The 20886-nt window shown below is 41.9% G+C and overlaps 1 protein-coding gene across 1 annotated transcript; it reads right to left on the bottom strand.

The window, feature by feature from the left end:
• Nucleotides 1–1547: 1547 nt before the first annotated feature.
• On the bottom strand, nt 1548–20686 carry trim63 (tripartite motif containing 63). Its single transcript, XM_062962370.1, has 9 exons — nt 20390–20686; nt 16289–16458; nt 14180–14348; nt 8388–8483; nt 5911–6144; nt 5738–5760; nt 4501–4625; nt 2727–2801; nt 1548–2237 (listed from the first exon to the last, which is right to left on the bottom strand). The coding sequence occupies exons 1-9, from the start codon at nt 20546–20548 to the stop codon at nt 2227–2229; spliced, it is 1062 nt and encodes a 353-aa protein (XP_062818440.1). The 5' UTR covers nt 20549–20686; the 3' UTR covers nt 1548–2226.
• Nucleotides 20687–20886: the final 200 nt, after the last annotated feature.

The following is a 20886-nucleotide window of genomic DNA, read 5'->3' as shown; positions in this document are numbered from 1 at the left end:
CTAGTGGCAGAGATGGTAGACCTAGTGGCAGAGATGGTAGACCTAGTGGCAGAGATGGTAGACTATGTGGCAGAGATGGTAGACTATGTGGCAGAGATGGTAGACTATGTGTTGACGTCTTGGTCGATCGCTATAACAGCGAGATGGCCAGGGCGATAGACACGATCGCCCCCGAACGTCCCCTCTCAACCCGCCGACGCACCAGGGCTCCCTGGTTCACAAGGGAGCTGGCTGTGATGAAGCGGCCGAGAAGGGGTCTGGAGTGCTCCTGGCGGAGAACTCGTAGGGTATCCGACCGAACACGGGCTAGAGCTGCTATTAGGGCCTATTCTGCGGCCTTGCGGGCAGCCCGAAAGGCTTTCTCGGCTGCCCGCATAGCATCTGCAATCAATAGACCAACGGAGTTGTTTCGGGTTGTTGGGGAGCTTCTCCATCCTCCCCAGGGGGAGGAGACCCCTGACAACCCAGCAACCCAGTGCAGCGACTTCGCGCACTTTTTTTGCAGATAAAGTCGCTCGGATACGCTCTGAGTTGGACACTGGGGTTAGTGCAATGCCAGGTGAGGTGCCTGAGGCATCTGTCTGTTCGATCTTGATGGATTCGTTTCGGCTTGTTTGCCCTGATGACGTGGACAAGTTCCTTGGAGCTACGAGAGCGACCACTTGTTCCCTAGATCCTTGCCCCTCCTGGTTAATCAAACTGACCAGGGGAGATTTGTTAATTTGGCTTGAGAAAATTATAAATTCATCTCTGGAACAAGGGATTTTTCCACGTTGACCAGAGACCAGTGGTTCCCAGCCTTTTGTTAACCATCGTCCATGTTCACCAGGGCCCACATTGACCAGGGCCCACATTGACCAGGGTCCAGTGGTCCCAACCTTTTGTTAACAATCGTCCATATTTACCAGGGCCCCGGTTGACTAGTGCCCACCTTGATCAGAGACCAGTGGTTCCGAACCTTTTGTTAACCATTGTCCATGTTCACCAGGGCCCACCTTGACCAGGGCCCACATTGACCAGGGTCCAGTAGTTCCCCACATCTTTTTGACCAGCGTTGACTTTGACCAGAGACCACTCTCCAACATTAGTACCAAAAAGGTTACGAATCCATTTTTGGTCAGCTTTGGTTATTTGGGTTGCTGATTCAGAAAATTGTATTAGAATGACCACATCAGCTCTAGTTTCTAATACAGAACATATGCCATCCAGTAGTCGCTATCTGCTCACCTACAAAAAGCCATATTTAATCATCTAGAGCTGATGTGGTCTATCCAATGCAATGGTCAGCACTGTGGAAAGAGCGGGAAAAAATAAAGCCGATGGAGGTTTGCGGATAGATTTTTGTTCTCGCCACCATTGCTGGGCCGCAGCCCATAGGTTGAAAACCACTCATCTAGACACCAAGCATCTTGAAAATGTTTCCAGGTTTTCTGCAGATTTAATTGTACAGCGCTTAGTTTATTTCATCAAAAGTTATTTTTTTTAAAGCCTTCCCATATACCGTGGTACCTCCAGCAGAAGAAACAAAGAAAAACTCTGCCAACAAGTTAAAACTGGAATTTGTTTTTATTGTGTAGCTATATACAACCAAAAAAAGGGTGGGGAAATCAACATGCACCTTTCAAGTTCAACTATAGACACCGAAGTGGAGAATATTCTTCTTCGGACCTCTCTTTTTAGATCAATAAGTGAACGAAAACGAGTGTTTTGTTTTGTTGCTATAGTCTAACACAGGCCTGGGCCAACTTGGGCCATGCCTCGTCTAACACTAAACTTCTTTCCTATCGTCTTCTATTCTACTCAGTGCAAAGAAATCCTCGAACTCATTCCCACACTCATCGCCCTCCAATCTGTGGAAGAGTTCACTTTTAAAAAAGGGGAAAACAAAGGGAAAAAAATCAAGTGTCTTGGCAATTATGTACAAAAAAAAACCCACACACTCACACAAAACATATAAAAATGTATGAAAGTTCTCTGTTTTTTGCACCCGTGTAGAAAAGTGTCTCTGTGCTTGTTTTCCGTTCCGAATTGCCAAGCGCTCCCCTTTCCCCGGTGGCTCTTCTCTCTCCGGCCGGCCTTTATCTTCTCCTTGGCTCTCGCATCACGGGCATCTCCTTTGGGTTTCACCCGCTTCCCCGTCCCACATCTTCCCCCCAAATCTTCCCGGTAATTTCTGCATATCGACAGTTGCATTTCCGTCCTTGGAATTCGTGACTCCTGGCTCCGTTACTGAGGATCTGGAACGAAAGGGGAATTGAAATGTCACGGTGAAGGGGTGGAAACCAATTGAAGGCTTTCATGGCCGGAATCACTGGAACATGGCCAGACAGCCCGGAAAACTCACAGCAACCCAGTGAAGACAATATTGATAAATGAGAAATTTAAAGCAGATCTCTGGACCCTGGACTGAGAAGAATGCCCAGTTTAGAAGTTACAAAACTTTCTGTCCTTTTCAAGCTTTGCTATTATAAAAATTATTTTTAAAAAACGGAGCCTCCGGTGGCTTAGGGGATAAAAGCCTTGGGTTGCTGACCTGAAGGCTGCCAGGTTCGAATCCCACCCGGGGAGAGCGTGGATGAGCTCCCTCTGTCAGCTCCAGCTCCATGCAGGGACATGAGAGAAGCCTCCCACAAGGATGGTAAAAACATCAAGAACATCCGGGCAATGTCCCTTGGGCAACGTCCTTGCAGACGGCCAATTCTCTCACTCATAAAAAAGATACATACTGTCGACTCTTCCAACTTGAAGTTCTTCCTCTTCTGTTTCGTCTTCTTCCTCGTTCGCTTCTTCACTCTCTTCATCTTAAAACAGGAAAAGAACAAGGCAGGGATTTTAGAACCTTTCTAGGGTTTAGTTAAGGATTTTGCTATATCCCCAGTCAAGACTTATTTATCCATCGAAACTACATGTGTCCAACCAAGGCCCATAGACCGAATCCGGCCTTTCATGTCATCGTATGTGGCTCATCAAATGCTATACTACAACTCCTGTAGTAGACAGGAACATTAGAAGGTTGCCATTTGTTCTGTTTTGTCAGGAGAGTGGGCTTAGAATGAAGATACAAGGCTTGCAGAGGCGGTTCAACCGCGAGGCGAACCAGGTACAGTAGAGTCTCACTTATCCAACATAAACGGGCCGGCAGAATGTTGGATAAGCGAATATGTTGGATAATAAGGAGGCATTAAAGAAAAGCCTATTAAACATCAAATTAGGTTATGATTTTACAAATTAAGCACCAAAACATCATGTTAGACAACAAATTTGGCAGAAAAAATAGTTCAATACGCAGTAATGTTATGTTGTAATTACTGTATTTATGAATTTAGCACCAAAATATCTCGATATATTGAAAACATTGACTACAAAAATGCGTTGGATAATCCAGAACGTTGGATAAGTGAGACTCTACTGTACTTGCTTGTGGCGCCACTCTGTAGGGGGCAAGGTTGAGGCGCTCCCGGGTGCGTGCAGCCCACACCTATGGCAGGTATCCTCAGAGGTCTGTTGGAAGCTAGGTAAGTGGGGTTTATATATCTGTGGAAAGTCCGGGGTGGGAGAAAAGGTTCTTGTCTGTTTGAGGCTAGTGTGAATGTTGCAATTGGCCAGCTCGATTAGCATTGAATGGCCTTGCAGACTCAAAGCCTGGCTGCTTCCTCCCTGGGGCCATCCTTGGTTGGGAGGTGTTAGCTGGCCCTGATTGTTTCCTGTCTAGATTTCCCCTGTTTCCCCTGCTCTTTATTTAGGCTTTTCCTTAATCCTTATTATCCAACATTTTCGCTTATCCAACGCTTTTATTTTTCAGTGATTGGTTTGTGGGAGGGTGCCAAAATTCTGTTTGCCTACACTTGAAAATTACCTTGGGCGGAACAAGAAGATAAACTTTTTACCTATATTACAACTTCTGCTAGAATTGTTTTCGCTAGAGAATGGAAACAGGAATCAGTCCCACCAATTGAGGAGTGGGTGGAGAAGATAAGAGAAATAAAGGATATGGACGAATTGACTTTTTTGTTGAAGCAAAACACAGGCAAGATAATGAAAAGAACGAATTGGGACGATCTTCAGGACTATCTGGATAATTTGAGAAAATGAAGATTACGAGAGACAATTTTGCTATTTTTTTTTCTTCTTAGCAAGAAAAGATATTATTGAATAATAAGAAAATATTATCCAAGAAGATGGAATGGAAGTCATTTTTTTAAAAAAATTTTGCTTTTTTTGTGTGTGGGTATATTTTTGAAGATTGTAGACTTTTATCTTTCTCTCTTTTCTCTACTTTTCTATACCTTGGTTGTTCTCACTCTTTTGATGTAGTATAAAAAATGTAATAAAATTCTTTAAAAAATTTTTTACCTTGGGCCGGTCCTGAAGGCTTGTGGGCATGATGTCTGACTTTAAAATGTCATTTAACCAGAGCCACAAGGGCTTGGGTTCAGGTTAGCCATATGTCCAAGGTGAGCAATGTGAACGCCTAATGTTTCCCACACTATGTGATCTTACCTGGCTCAAAGTCAAGGCTTCTCAAGATTTCGGTGACACTCTCTGTGTCTACAATGAAGTAGTCCATGTTTTCAAAGCCCGACTCGATCTTCTCCAGCTGAGCTCCCTTTGATGCATCCACAATTCTAGAGCAGGAAACAAAACAGAACGAGGGTTTTTCATCTTGCGATAATTGCACGATGCAAATTGCTGTCTTGCTTGTGGCTTTCATTTCGATGCTTCCATAGATTGCATCGGATTCTTTCAAATATGATTCTAAACCATCTCTGCAACGAGAGATGATACATCGATACTTTCAACAGGGAGAAAAAGCAGCTTTTTTGATATTTGGGGCAAGGAAATGAAACATGAAAAATAGGAATTGTGTAGATTCCTTCTCTGGAATTAGGTGTGTAGTGAAGGGCAACAAAAAGACCATATTGCCCCACAAATAAGATTTCTACCCTCCCAACAACAAAATGTTCTATCGGACCCAACAGTTCTGTCATTGCAGAAAGTGAGACATTTTCCCGATCCAGAATTTTTGCAGTTGCAATGTTTGTACCGTATATACTTGAGTATAAGCCGACCCAAATATAAGCTGGGGCACCTAATTTTATCACAAGAAAACTGGGAAAACATTGACTCTAGTATAAGCCGAGATTTTGCAGTTGGCAGATGGTGATTTTGTCAATGTCTATTGTTTCCAATTATTATTATTATTACATTTATTATTTCACTCTGATCTCATTATTATTATTATTGCATTTATTATTTTACTCTATTTATTATTACTTGTATTATTTTCCTGTATTTATTATTATTATTATTATTACATGTATTATTTTACTCTATTATTATTAGAAGGATACATAAGCACATTTACATTGAAGAAGATGAGAATAATGATTGGATCAGAATTGGACAGTCTTATCTTAAATTTGAGCTTTATCTAAATATTCAAAAACATTTAACCCATTGATGCCTCAATTAATGTAATTTTATTGGCATCTGTTTTTATTTCTGAAATTTACCACCCTCGGCTTATACTGGGGTCAATGTTTTAGGTGCCTCGGCTTATATTCGGGTCGGTTTATACTCGAGTATATACGGTAACTATTCAAACAGCTTGACTCACTTCATCTGCTGCATTTTAGAGAGCTTTCCCCATTTGGATCCTGCGTCAATCAGAACAATGAATGCTTTGCACACTGAAATTGCCAAATAGAGAAAACAAAAAAAAATTTGCCGGACTTACGTTTTAATGAGCTGTTTTGCACTCTGCAATGGGATAAAAAAAGAAGACAAAATATTATATTATTAGTTAATAACAACGGTTTAGGTTTTAGAACAATGCTTATTCAATAACAACAACAACAACAATAAACAAAATAAAGAAATTCAAATCCAAAAAAATAAGTTTTGTCTCACCAGGAGGAAATCGGCCCCTCCTTCCTCCTCCATGGACTGGATGGCGGTCTCCACCAGTTTGGAAGACTTCTCCAGCTGGTCGTTGTACTGGTGGATGAGGTTCTTCATGAAGCCGACCTTCTCTTCTTGCTCCTTGGTGACGCGCTCCAGCAACTCGTTCCTCTTCTCCTGCAAGATGCCAATCAGCCCTTCGAACTTCTCGTGCAAAGACTGCTTGACCTGCCGGCTGTTCTCCTGCCAAGGAACAAAAAAGGATGGAACAGAGACCCTCGGACCCCTCGGCTTATATTTGGGTCGGCTTATACTCAAGTATATACGGTAATTTTATTGGTATCTCGGCTTATACTGGAGTCAATGTTTTCCCAGTTTTTTGTGGTAAAATTAGGTGCCTCGGCTTATATTCGGGTCGGCTTATACTCGAGTATATACGGTAATTTTATTGGTATCTCGGCTTATACTAGAGTCAATGTTTTCCCAGTTTTTTTGTGGTAAAAATTAGATGCCTCGGCTTATATTCGGGTCGGCTTATACTCGAGTATATACGGTAATTTTATTGGTATCTCGGCTTATACTGGAGTCAATGTTTTCCCAGTTTTTTGTGGTAAAATTAGGTGCCTCGGCTTATATTCGGGTCGGCTTATACTTGAGTATATACGGTAATTTTATTGGTATCTCGGCTTATACTAGAGTCAATGTTTTCCCAGTTTTTTTGTGGTAAAAATTAGGTGCCTCGGCTTATATTCGGGTCGGCTTATACTCGAGTATATACGGTAATTTTATTGGTATCTCGGCTTATCTGGAGTCAATGTTTTCCCAGTTTTTTTGTGGTAAAATTGGGTGCCTCGGCTTATATTCGGGTCGGCTTATACTCGAGTATATACGGTAATTTTATTGGTATCTCGGCTTATACTGGAGTCAATGTTTTCCCACTTTTTTGTGGTAAAATTAGGTGCCTCGGCTTATATTCGGGTCGGCTTATACTCGAGTATATACGGTAATTTTATTGGTATCTAGGCTTATACTGGAGTCGATGTTTTCCCACTTTTTTGTGGTAAAATTAGGTGCCTCGGCTTGTATTTGGGTCGGCTTATACTCGAGTATATACAGTAATTTTATTGGTATCTCGGCTTATACTGGAGTAAGTGTTTTCCCAGTTTTTTTGTGGTAAAATTATTATTTATTATTTATTTACAGTATTTATATTCCGCCCTTCTTTCTCACCCCGAAGGGGACTCAGGGCGGATTACAATGAACACATATATGGCAAACATTCAGTGCCAACAGACAAACAACATTCAGTTTTAGACAGACAAAGAGGCATTTTTAACATCTTTCCAGCTTCACGATTAGGTGAAATTAGGTGCCTCGGCTTATATTCGGGTCGGCTTATACTCGAGTATATACGGTAGATACAATTTGGGAAATAATAATAATAATAATAACTTTATTTTTATACCCCGCCCCATCTCCCCGAAGGGACTCGGGGCGGCTTACAGGCCCGGCCCGATAAAACAAACAAAACAGTAACAAAGCAATAAAACAAATATCCCAGTAAAAAACATCAACATCAATAAAAACAATCATTAAAATCAACAAGCAGGAAAGATTCTTAGTCAGAGCAACCTCACTTTTGGAGAATCATCTCTTGTCTTGTTTTTGGTTCAAGCCTCGTCTCAAGCCTAGAATCTGTGTCTGGATTACTTTTGAAGCTCATGTATTGTAAATAAATACTGTAAATATTAATGTATTCATGTTACCTTGAATTTACAGTAGAGTCTCACTTATCCAACACTCGCTTATCCAACGTTCTGGATTATCCAACATATTTTTGTAATCAATGTTTTCAATACGTTGTGATATTTTGGTGCTAAATTTGTAAATAAAGTAATTACTACATAGCATTACTGCGTATTGAACTACTTTTTCTGTCAAATTTGTTGTTAAACATGATGTTTTGGTGCTTATTTTGTAAAATCATATTGTAATTTGATGTTTAATAGTCTTTTCCTTAATCTCTCCTTATTATCCAACATATTCGCTTATCCAACGTTTTGCCGGCCCGTTTATGTTGGATAAGTGAGACTCTACTGTACTATGCTGTTTCTGGGACTCTGGACGAATAACTACGAAACCATTGAACTGTGTTTAAGGATTGCATTTGCAATTGGATTTTACTTTCTTTACTGCTTTTTTTATTAAGTCTTGCTATCTTTCTTCAATAAACTGAAAAACTCAAGCCTGCAAGGAGAACCAGTGCCGAGGTGCGGCACCCAGGGCCATCTCAAGAGACTTCTCCTCCCTTCGGAGCTGCCCTGATCCGAAGAAGGGCCTGGGGCTGAACTGCGGTGCCCATGGAGGCGCATTTCTCTTTGGCTCTCCTCTCCCGCAAAGCCTGCACCCTCAGCCATTGCTCGGGCTTGGGTTTCCCTCCCAGCGCTTGGGTTTCCACGGGCTCAGCCATCCGTGGCATTCCTCACCTCCGTGGTCCTGCAGGACTCCTCCAGCTGGTTGATGATGGTCTGGATCCTGTCGTTGCCTGCCACCAGCATCGAGATGCAGTTGCTCAGCTCCGTCTGCGAAGGAAGAGGATAAAAATAGGTCTCGGGTCCCTGCTCTCCATTCCTGAGCCCGAGGACGACAGTGCAAACTCGGAATGGCACGAAAGGAAGAGGAGCCTGGAAGCTGAAAGTCCAACTAGGACAGTGATGGCACTGACACGCCTAGCCATCGAGACCACCTTGACAGGTGCAGCTCAGGATTTCATGGTTGCCATGACGACCATGGGGCTGACTCAAGTTATATCTGGGCCCACACATCAGGCAGGACACACGCTGGACCTTGTCTTTATTGTGGACGGTGGGACAGTCAGAGTGGAAGAGCAAAACATCCTTCCATTGTCATGGTCTGACCATCGTCTGATCTGTTTAAGTTTCGCTGTGTCTTCTAACCTCCGCAGGGGTGGTGGACCCACTAAGATGGTCCGCCCCAGGAGGCTGATGGATCCGGATGGACTTCTGAGGTCTCTTGGGGATCTTTCTGTTCTGGAGACTGGTCTCCCCTTGTTTTTATTGTCTCCTTGTTTTATTTTGTAATGGATATTATTTACTGTATTGTTTATTGTATTGTGTTGTGCTGTTCTTTTATATGCTGTTTACATTGTATGCTGTTTAGATTGGGCCTATGGAGCTTCTGGCATCGCTGCAGGTCCAGGCTGATTAATTTCCTTGAAAACACCATCAATGCCCATCTGTTTCATTTAGATCTTTGGAGATCTAAATGAAACAGATGGGCATTGTTTTGGGCGTGGCCCCATGTAAGCCGCCCCGAGTCCCCATTGGGGAGATGGTGGCAGGGTATAAATAAAGTTTTATTATTATTATTATTATTATTATTATTATTATTGCTGACACGCTGCTGCATGCAGATTGATTGGATGACTATGTCTTTTGTGGCCAAATTCGGTGTGATTTGGTCCAGTGGTTTTGTTGTTTACTCCATGGGAATTATGCACAGTACATATTATTATCCTATTATTATTGTAGTATATTATTATATTATTATTATTATTATTATTATTATTATTATTATTATTATTATTATATTAATTATTCATGACTACATTGAAACTACAATAGAGAGAAATCAGCGTGGAAACTGCAAGAGGTACCATAGATTGTTGTACATGGAAATAATGGTAGTAAATAGTTTTTGACTTATTAAATACAGTTATATATTACAACTAGCTGTGCCCGGCCACGCGTTGCTGTGGTGTTGTCTGGTGGTGTTGGTGAGAAATTGTTGAGGTAGTGGTGGTATTGAATGTCTGTTGTATGGTTGTCTTTATGTTTAGTATGCACACTGAAGTGGATTATATGGCAGTGTGGAGTCAAGATAATCCAGTGCAAAGCAGATAATATAAGATTATAAATGGGTTATATAGCTGTGTGGAAGGGCCTTGAGTCTACACAGCCATATAATCCAGTTAAAATCTGATCATCTGTGGAAGAGGCCTAAGTGAGGCCTAACTGTGCCTGTCCCCTGGGCTGAGGAGGTTGCTAGGAGACCAAGTGGGTGGAGCTTAGCCTTCAAACTGGCAGCAATTGGATAAAAACTATTATTCCTCTCCCTGTAATTAGGACTTTATTTTTCTTTTCTTTTTGTTGTATCAACCTAGAGCCGTGAATGATGGGTTGTGTTGTCAAATTTCGAGGTTGGGAGGCCTGTAGTTTTGTTGTTTTGTCCACTGCCCTGATGCCATCACTCTTTTATATATATAGATTATATATTTTTGTTATTTAAACTATATATATTGCGAAATTATGGGGTTTTTTCTCTCAAAGTGACACACCACCCAAGTCATGCTAGGTTTTTTGGTGAATTTTGACACACCAAGCGCAAAAGGTTGCCCATCACTGAACTAGGAGAACGTTTCTGCCGTGAGAAGATGGCTTAGACTTGCTTGTTTTCTGCTTCCATCCTCATCCCCTTGCCCTCTTTCATCATGCCTGTTACATTATAGCATATAATGTACTAGCATATTAAAACATACATATACACACTCTTTCTCTCTGCATGTGTGTATGTACATGCGCATCCTGGACTTTGGCAACCACAAAGAATATTTGGAAAGGTGAGACAGGGCTCCTTAAGGAAAAGGACGACATGAGTCTCGTGGTCATTTCTTCATTCGTTGGACCATAAAGCAAATGAATCCCTTTCCTCGTGCCCTCTATTCAGGTCTTGCCCAAGGCATAGTAGCACACATACACATGCCAAGGTACATAGAGAGTATCTTTGTTATTTTGGCACATGAGACAGAGAATTTCACAAAGAGCTCTCCACTATCTTGGGAATGGAAGCACAACGAAATTAGACCGGCTCCCTCCCTCCTGTCTTTCCGAACGAGAACAAAAACGTGGTTATGGGATCAGGCATTTGAGCATGAGTAGCAGCAGAATCGCGATATGAATATATGACTCACTGACAGACCCCCACCTGGACATGAAAAGCCCCTTAAATGTATATTTAAATGTACAATTATGCAGGTTTTTAATGTATATTTTAATTTTTATTGTAATTTTTTTAATTTTGAAAGACTTTTAAATCTGATGTAAACTGTTTTTCTGATGTATATGTTTATATTGTAAGTCGCCCTGAGTCCCCCGATGGGTGAGAAGGGCGGGGTAGAAGTGATGTAATAAATAAATTAAATAAATAAATGATACTTATTAATGGAGCCTGCACGGAGGCCAGGATTCACGTCTTTGCTTGGCTGTGACAACCCACAGGTAGGCAAGTCACACACTCTCAGCCCAGTAAAGCCCTAGGATAGATTGGCCTTGGAGTTGCTGTAAGTTGGAAACAATTGGAAGGCAGACAACAACATGGGCAAACTTGGGCCCTCCAGGTGTTTTGGACTTCAACTCCCACAATTCCTAACATGTTCAGGATAAAAAGAAAGTGCTGTTTCCAAAATATGGAAGGAAGCAAAATGGTTATCTTTACCCCTATCTTTCCATGGGTTGCCCATGGAGCCCATTCAGTGCGCTCCTTAAATGATCTCCCCGCTCAGCTGCTCCCGTGGGAATGGGCGCCCTTCTCTCCCGCTCGCGGCTCTTGAGTGGCTCTAAATATAACCCTCTGGGAACTGCTTGGGGCCTGTGGTCATCTGTGTATTTATTCCTATCAGCTGTGCCAGGGGTCAGAGGCTATTCCTGAAAGACACCCGGCACAGCAGATCCAGAGCCCTCCCACCAAAAGGGAGACTTTTCTCTCCTGCTCCGAGAGTCTATTTCCCTGCGAGTAGGCCCTGTCTGAGAGTGCATTTAAAAGCTTAGTTTGTGTTGACTCTTTCCTTGGATTGCATCAGGAAGCTGTGTGCTTGGCTCTTTTCTTAGATTGCACTGGGAAGCCGTGTGCTTGACTCCTTCTGAGACTCCATTAGGAAGCCGTGTGCTTGGCTCTTTGCTACTCTGCTATTGTTTTGAAAGGCTAATGTTTTGACCAGGGGTCCTCAAACTTTTAAAGCAGAGGGCCGGTCCACAATCCTTCAGACTGTTGAGGGGCCGAATTATCATTTGGGGGGAAAAAACGAACAAATTCCTATGCACACTGCACATATCTTATTTGTAGTGCAAAACAACAACAATAACAATGAAAGAACAATACAATATTTAAAAATGAAAATAATTTTAACCAACATAAACCTATCAGGATTTCAATAGGAAGTGTGGGCCTGCTAGTCATTAGGATTGTTGTTGTTGTGTGTCTTCAAGTCATCTCAGACTTTGGGCGAGCTTAAGTCCAAAATTATTTATTCATTTACTACATTTATTTACTACATTTATATCCCACCCTTCTCACCCCGATGGGAACTCAGAGCAGCTGTATGTACATACAGTATATTATATTATTAGCATAGCACAATATTAGCATTATATATTACTATATTGAACTATACTACTATACTGTAATATTATATGTAATATATAACATATAATTAATATTATATGGTATTATTATTATATTGTATAAAATGATAATATTATTATCAGTATCATATGTATATACAATATATTATATTATTAAAACAGATATAAAAATATTATATTATAAATGAGGGCGGGGGCCAGGTAAATGACCTTGGAGGGCCGCATCCGGCCCCCGGGCCTTAGTTTGGGGACCCCTGGTTTTGACTGATGGCTGGCTTCCTGTTGAAGCTTTCTGAACCAGAGGCTGACCTCAAGTGGCAGTGGGTTCACACAGAGGTGAGGAGGCAAGAAGTCCGCTTTGCCACCCCTACATTAACACATAGTTAAAGTAAAATCAATTAAATAAAAACACATTAAAAACACATACACAGGGAGGTGGATAGCAGTCTGCCCATAACGCACAGTATAAGGATTCTGCTTGGTAACTTCACTCACCAAGAGATGGAACAAAAGCAAAAAGGTGCCATCGCATGCACAAGTTGTGGCATGTTTAGCTTCTTTGCACAACAACTATTCAACTACATCTGCACCAAGTGTAAACAGATGATTCTGATGGAGCAGAGGATCCAACAACTCGAGGACTGTATTGAGACCCTTAAGGACATTCAGGAACTCGAGCTCTTCTTGGACACGGCACAACACACTGTTCTAGATACACCTCCTGCATCACACCAACACTACCATGATCAGGAACTTTATGGAAGATCAACTCAAATGTAGACAACCCTCAGGCTTGGAAGGAGGTCACTCATAGAAAGAGACAAAGGACCAGGCAGCCTCCGCAGAATTCTTCTGCTCAGCTTGACTTACAAAACAGATTCCAAATTCTTACACCACTAACATCTGATCAGGAAACACATCTTGTGGAGGACCACAGTTACTTATATATATATACACAGTAGAGTCTCACTTATCCATCATAAACGGGCCAGCAGAACATTGGATAAGTGAAAATGTTGGATAATAAGGAGGGACTAACAAAAAGCCTATTAAACAGCAAACTACATTATGATTTTACAAATTAAGCACCAAAACATCATGTTTTACAGCCAATCAACAGAAAACGCAGTTCAATACACTGTAACGTTATGTAGTAATTACTGTATTTACAAATTTAGCATCAAAACATCGCAACGTATTGAAAACATTGACTACAAAAACATTGTGTTGTCAAAGGCTTTCATGGCTGGGATCACAGGGTTGTTGTATGTATTCCGGGCTGTATGGCCATGTTCTAGATGTATTCTCTCCTGACGTTTTGCCCTCATCTATGGCAGGCATGCCTCACAACCTCTGAGGATGCCTGCCATAGATGTGGGAGAAACGTCAGGAGAAAATGCTTCTGGAACATGGCCATACAGTCCGGAATACATACAACAACCCTACAAAAACATTGACTACTAAAAGGCAGACTGTGTTGGATAATACAGAACGTTGGATAAGTGGAGGTTGGATAAGCGAGACTCTACTGTACGTGTATATACCTGTGGAATAATGTCCAGGATGGGAAAACGAACCCTTGCCTGTTGAAAGCAAGGGTGAATGTTGCCATGAGCAAACTTGAATTAGCATTGGAATAGCCGTGAAATTTGCAAAGTTAATCAGCAAAGGTATCTGCATAGAGGTAGCATGGCCTTTGTTGCCTGGAGGCAAGGTTGGATCTATAAAATATTCAGGGTTTTCTAAATAAAGAGTTTGGAGCACAAGGAAGAGTTGGCTGGAGACACAACAATTGAAAACCGTTTGCCAACCTGAAGTTGGTGGACATGTCTCCTTACCTTTTGTCCCTGGAAGACGCTCTGGAGGGGCGCGACCTCGCAGTCCTTGTGAGCCCCAAAGACTTTGCACATGGAGCAGGTGGGCACCTCGCAGGTCAAGCAGTAGATGTTGATCTTCTCGTCCTCGTGGTCTTTGCACATCGGGTGGTTGCCCTTCTTCAGGGGTCGGCTGGAGGAGACACAAGGAAACACATATATACAATATAATTTACAATAATATATAACATTACAGTAGACTCTCACTTATCCAAGCTAAATGGGCCGGCAGAAGCTTAGATAAGCTTATCTTGGATAATAAGGAGGGATTAAGAAAAAGCCTATTAACCATCAAATTAGGTTATGATTTTACAAATTAAGCACCAAAACATCATGTTATACAACAAATTTGACAGAAAAAGCAGTTCAATACGCAGTAATGTTATGTTGTAATTACTGTATTTACAAATTTAGCACCAAAATATCACAATGTATTGAAAACATTGACTACAAAAATGCGTTGGATAATCCAGAACGTTGGATAAGCGAGTGTTGGATAAGTGAGACTCTACTGTAATTTTATCCAATACCGTTAAAGAATTTGATGTTATTGTATATCATGCATCCTCAGAGGTTGTGAGTTTTGAGGATGCCTCTATGGATGCCTGCTATAGATGTGGGGGGAAAGCATCAGGAGAGAATGCTTCTGGAACATGACCAGACAGCCTAGAAAACTCATAGCAACCTGTTGATAGATGTTTATTGATTAGTCCTCTGACTATATCAACAGTAAAAGACAAAGGATAAGTAAACAAAGACATAATAAACACAAATCCATATCCTAACTCCAAGTTCACTCTTGTTTGGAAGAGTGTTTGGCAGCCTATTGTCTTTTCAGCCCGTGTTTCATTCTAAGGTTAGACAACGGAGTCCAACTGTCACATTAATCCCAGGTGTTGAAAATCCAGAGATGTCTAACCCTAGCCACCTCTTAGTACAGTAGGAATTGGACTGGTTCCCACTGCACCTCTAATATTAACTTCCTCCGAGAGGTTATGTTTAGACTTTCCTTCTTCACATGCCATGCCATGCTGTGCGAGGAGCTTGCGAGCTGCGCCTGGGTTTTATTTTGGGAGGCCGACAACGGTATTCCTTCGTTCTGGAGCCGCCTTCAGATAAGGCCCCAAAAGTCTCCTCCTCAGCACCGGCCCTCCTATATTTGGATTCCTCTCTAATCCACCCAAAATGCATTTCCCTGAAGGGTAGATGACATGTGTAGGTTCAATGTGTAATTAAAAGGCTCTAATATTATCGTGTCTTAGTTAGCAACTCCCAGCATTTACTAAGGCCCCTTCTACACTGCCGCTGTAAAGGATGCCAGTTAGAAGTCAGTTGAGGCTCGAGTGTTTGAGTGCAGAAGCCAATGTTAGAAGCTAGAAGTCAGTTGAGGCTTGAGTCTGTCTGAGTGCAGAAGCCAGTGTTACGAGTTAGAGATGTCAGTTGAGGCTTGTGTCTGTTCGAGTGCAGAAGCCAGTGTTACGAGTTAGAGATGTCAGTTGAGGCTTGTGTCTCTTTGAGAGCAGAAGCCAGTGTTTCGAGTTAGAGATGTCAGTTGAGGCTTGTGTCTGTTCGAGTGCAGAAGCCAGTGTTTCGAGTTAGAGATGTCAGTTGAGGCTTGTGTCTGTTCGAGTGCAGAAGCCAGTGTTAGGAGTTAGAGATGTCAGTTGAGGCTTGTGTCTCTTTGAGAGCAGAAGCCAGTGTTTCGAGTTAGAGATGTCAGTTGAGGCTTGTGTCTGTTTGAGTGCAGAAGCCAGTGTTAGAAGCTAGAAGTCAGTTGGGGCTTGGGGTTTTGTTTTTTGTTTTTTTGGAAGCTGACTGTTATTAAAGAGAGTGTTTTTAAGATTTTTTTTAAAAGATATTTTAAAGATTTTTTAAAATTGTTAGATTTTAGCCTTTCTTGTAAGCCACCCCGAGCCCTAGGGGAGTGGCAGCATATACGTTTAAATAATAAATAAAAAATAATAAATAAATAAATAATCCAAGAGCCCAATAGGTTATGGTCTTAACAGGTCATAATCCGTTATCCCAATACCCCGTGGTAGAGCCAGCCCAGTATGACGGGTCAATGCAAACCTGGAATATTCCTGCTTGTAGATGTCAATGATGTTCTCCACCAGAAGGTTCCTCTGGAGGCCGTAGACGCCGTGGCGGTCCAGGATGACTTCGTGGCGGCAGGAAGGGCAGCGGAACCGACCCCCTGAGATGGTTGTTCCACGGGATGTTTGCCAGTAGGGATTCGCAGCCTAGAGAGGCCACCAAAACAGAAGGACACGGGTCAGGTGCTGGACACAAGCAGACTTCGTCCCACCTGGCTAAGGAAAGGCAATGCCAGACTGCAGCTATCCAAGGGTGAACAAATCACATAATAATGATTGACATTTGTCTTTCTGATGCGACTGGAAATCCCCAGAATGTTTCGTGCTTGGATCAGACACCTTGGGCTCATCTACCTTGTGGCAGTTGGACACTACTTTAACTGCCACGGCTCAGTGCTATGGAATACTGGGAATTGTAATTTGGTGACGCACCTGCATTCTTTGTAATCTGAGTAATCTGAAGACCTTATAGAACCACGACTTCCAGGATTACGTAGCATTGAGCCCTAGCAGCTCAAGTGGTGTCAAACTGTGCTAATTCTACAGTGTAGATGCAGCCTCAGTAGCAATTGTTGGGGAAAATAGTGAAAGGGGACTGCCGCCTTCATGCCCTTGCATGTTGACTTTCCAAGACACATCTGATTGCGAGATTAAATTAGATAGATCTTCTGACTTGATCCAGCAAGATCTGCTCACATTCCTATGCAGTTTAGAACCAAATCATGCTCCAGAATGGGTTGGTTACATTATGACATTCAGCGAGACAATGGGTCTAAATTCATATTTAGAGGAAGGTCACTAAATTCATCGTAGAGTTTTAAGTTGCAGAGTTATATAAATATACTTATACATTAATTTGATGTACCCTGTTCTTTAAAATGCCCTAAACACTCTTAGGTGCCCTATCAAATTATATTATTAATTTCCAAGACACATATGGTTGCGAGATTAAATTACTGTATATACTTGAGTATAAGCCTAATTTTTCAGCCCTTTTTTTAAGACTGAAAAAGCCCCCCTCAGCTTCTACTCAGGTGAAGTTCCTGGTTGGCTTATATTTGGGTCAGCTTATACTCGAGAATATATGGTACATTTATTATTTTTCTCTATTATTGTTGCTACTATTACATTATTTGAGTCTATGTTTATTATTATTAATAATACATTTATTATTTCACTCTGATCTTATTATTATTATTATATTTATTATTTTACTCTATTTATTACTATATGTATTATTTTACTCTATTTATTATTATTATTACATGTATTATTTTACTCTATTATTATTAAAAGGATACATAAGCACATTTACATTGAAGAAGATGAGAATAATGATTTCATCAGAGTTGGACAATCTTATTTTAAATTAGAGCTTTCTGTAAATATTCAAAAACATTTAACCTGCTGATGCCTCAATTAATGTAATTTTATTGGTATCTGTTTTTATTTCTGAAATTTACCGCTCTCGGCTTATACTGGAGTCAATGTTTTCCCGTTTTTTTATAATAAAATTAGGTGCCTCGGCTTATATTCGGGTCGGCTTATACTCAAGTATATACGGTAATTTTATTGGTATCTCGGCTTATACTGGAGTCAATGTTTTCCCGTTTTTTTATAATAAAATTAGTTGCCTCGGCTTATATTCGGGTCGGCTTATACTCAAGTATATACGGTAATTTTATTGGTATCTCGGCTTATACTGGAGTCAATGTTTTCCCGTTTTTTTATAATAAAATTAGGTGCCTCGGCTTATATTCGGGTCGGCTTATACTCAAGTATATACGGTAATTTTATTGGTATCTCGGCTTATACTGGAGTCAATGTTTTCCCGTTTTTTTATAATAAAATTAGTTGCCTCGGCTTATATTCGGGTCGGCTTATACTCAAGTATATACGGTAATTTTATTGGTATCTCGGCTTATACTGGAGTCAATGTTTTCCCGTTTTTTTATAATAAAATTAGGTGCCTCGGCTTATATTCGGGTCGGCTTATACTCAAGTATATACGGTAATTTTATTGGTATCTCGGCTTATACTGGAGTCAATGTTTTCCCAGTTTTTTGTGGTAAATCTTTTTGTGGTATATATATTTTGAAGAGCTACGAAGAGCATTGGCAACTAATTATTTTTTTCATCCTAACGGCACATTCTGCCCTCGGTCATGCTAGGCTTGGCTTGAGTCTCAACCCGACTCCCACGGCACCAACTGCCAGCCAAACTCTGAAAACTTGTGGAAACTTTGATCTGTGTTCCAGAAGCCGAATCCAACTCTCCTTTGCCCCTGAGCCGTCCTCCTGACTCCCCTTATTTTGTTGTCTCGGAAGTCAAGCAACGGCGATCAACACCGTTGGAAACAACTGCGTCACAACTCGAAGAGGCCCCAAAGGGACCGTCCTCTTATCAGCTGGTTCTTCCTCTCGAGATAGGAAACCGATTCCGTTTGGGATTGTTTCCAGTGCGTTCACCAAGAGAGGATTTGCCTTTGTTTGATGTTTCCAAAGCTGGGACAGGGACTCCTTAGGAAATGTTTGCCCCCTTGATAAAAACTTATAAACATTTCACAGCTCCCTTGTTTGCTGTTGTTCATATTCATCGGAATTAGCGGCACGCATTGGCACCGTTCTCGGGTTCTTGTTGCAATTTGCTTGTTTCTACCAACAAAGTTCTTACAAACAGTCCGTTTATTGTTCCGTTGGCTGATTCTGGAGGTTGTGTTGTGTCCTCCCTGAAAGAGGATTATCCTGTAGTTGAATATTTCCAGTTCAAGGCTAAGTCAGCCTTTAAGAGAATGGGACCTATAAAGGCTTGGCAAAAATGGCCCATTATCAACTCCGTTTATTGTTCCGTTGGCTGCTTCTGGAGGTTGTGTTGTGTCTTCCCTTAAAGAGGATTATCCTGTAGTTGAATATTTCCAGTTCAAGGCTAAGTCAGTCTTTAAGAGAATGGGACCTAAGAAGGCTGGGCAAAAATGGCCCATTGTCAACTCCGAGTTGCCAGATGAAATCATGGAATGAGCTCCTAGCCGTGAAAAGGTGCATGGAAGAACATTGCTTTCCTGACATACGACAGTTGCTGAAATTCCTTCTTCTACACCAGCATTTCTCAACCTGGGGGTCGGGACCCCCGGGCCGGGGGTCCCGACCCCCAGGTTGAGAAACGCTGGTGTAGAAGAAGGAATTTCAGCAACTGTTGTATGTTAGTGAGTGGGTGTCACCAAAGACATATTTCTGATGGTCTTAGGAACCCCTTTGGCAGAGAACCCGAAGATCTCTCCTCCTGTTTGGCCCAATTGTATCATTGGTGGGATTCAAGGGGCTCTTTGATTGTAAGTGAACTATAAATCCGAGCAGCTACAACTCCCAAATATCAAGGTCTATTTCCCCAAACTCCACCAGTGTTCACATTTGGGCATATTCAGTATTCGTGCCAAGTTTAGTCCAGATCCACCATTGTCTGAGCTCTCTGGATGTAGGTGAACTACAACTCCCAAACTCAAGGTCAATGCCCACCAAACCCTTCCAGTATTTTCTGTTCGTCATGGGAGTTCTGTGCACCAAGTTTGGTTCAATTCCATTGCCGGTGGAGTTCAGAATGCTCTTTGATTGTAGGTGAACTATAAATCCCAAATGACAAAATCAATCCAACCCCACCAGTATTCAAATTTGGGTGTATCGGGTATTTGTGCCAAATTTGGTCCAGTGAATAAAAATACATCCTGCATGTCAGATATTTACATTACGATTCATAACAGGAGCAAAATGACAGTTATGACGTCGCAACGAAAATAATGTTATGGTTGGTGGTCACCACAACATGAGGAACTTGTATTAAGGGGATGCAGCATTAGGAAGGTGGAGAACCACTGTTCTACACAATTATTAAAGGGACAGAAGTAGTAGCTCTTATGTATCTCCTTCCCGATCCAAGCTTTGCTTCCAAAGTGATCATCACCTGCTTCCCTGCCTCATTGCATCTCCCTCACCATGCACCACTTACATGAGCCTTGCTTCCAGCATTGGTAGTATTGAAACTGACCATCTACCCACATCGGGTCAATATTAGGAGATCTACTGACCTGGAAGATGTCGTTGGCACATTTCCGGCAGAGGTTGTGCTGGCAAGGGAGGATCACCACGGGTTTGGTGAACATCTCCAGGCAGATGGGGCAGATCAACTGCTTCTCCAGGTTCTCCATGGGGTTCGCGTCCCGGATGATGCTCGACTGGTAATCCATGGCCCTGCTTGAGGCTTCCGTATTATATCCTTCGCGGAGGACGTTTCGCTCTCTGCAGAAAAGGTCTTGTGGTCTTCTTCTCAGGCTTCTCGGCACTTGTCGGCTGCTTCTCAAAGCTCTGCACTTTTGTCCGGCCCTTTTCTATTTATAATTCATCTCTGGGAGTCACATGGGCTTGGGCTTGAAGGGGGTGAAGGGGGTCGTGTTTCCTAAAGAGTGACAGGCTGTCACATGGGGAGCGGGAGCGGGAGCCCCTCCAGAGACAGACACAGCTCTGTAAACAAGGCCGAGGGGACAACCTGTCCAAAAAGGCTGGGTGGAATCGGACAATATTTTTC

The sequence above is a fragment of the Anolis carolinensis genome, unplaced genomic scaffold (genome assembly GCF_035594765.1).
Source record: "Anolis carolinensis isolate JA03-04 unplaced genomic scaffold, rAnoCar3.1.pri scaffold_10, whole genome shotgun sequence".
NCBI classification, from domain to species: Eukaryota; Metazoa; Chordata; class Lepidosauria; order Squamata; family Dactyloidae; genus Anolis; species Anolis carolinensis.
The sequence above is the reverse complement of the archived record's forward strand: the minus strand, read 5'-3'. Positions and strand labels throughout refer to the sequence as shown.

What these genes read in the sequence shown, in the direction of transcription:
- trim63 (XM_062962370.1), bottom strand. Translation starts at nt 20,548, where the DNA reads ATGGATTACCAGTCGAGCATCATCCGGGACGCGAACCCCATGGAGAAC. An exon ending in GTGCCAACGACATCTTCCAG is followed by an intron (nt 16,459 to 20,389) that starts GTCAGTAGATCT and finishes TGGCCTCTCTAG; the next exon opens with GCTGCGAATCCCTACTGGCA. An exon ending in AAGCCTTGACTTTGAGCCAG is followed by an intron (nt 2,802 to 4,500) that starts GTAAGATCACAT and finishes TCCTGTTTTAAG; the next exon opens with ATGAAGAGAGTGAAGAAGCG.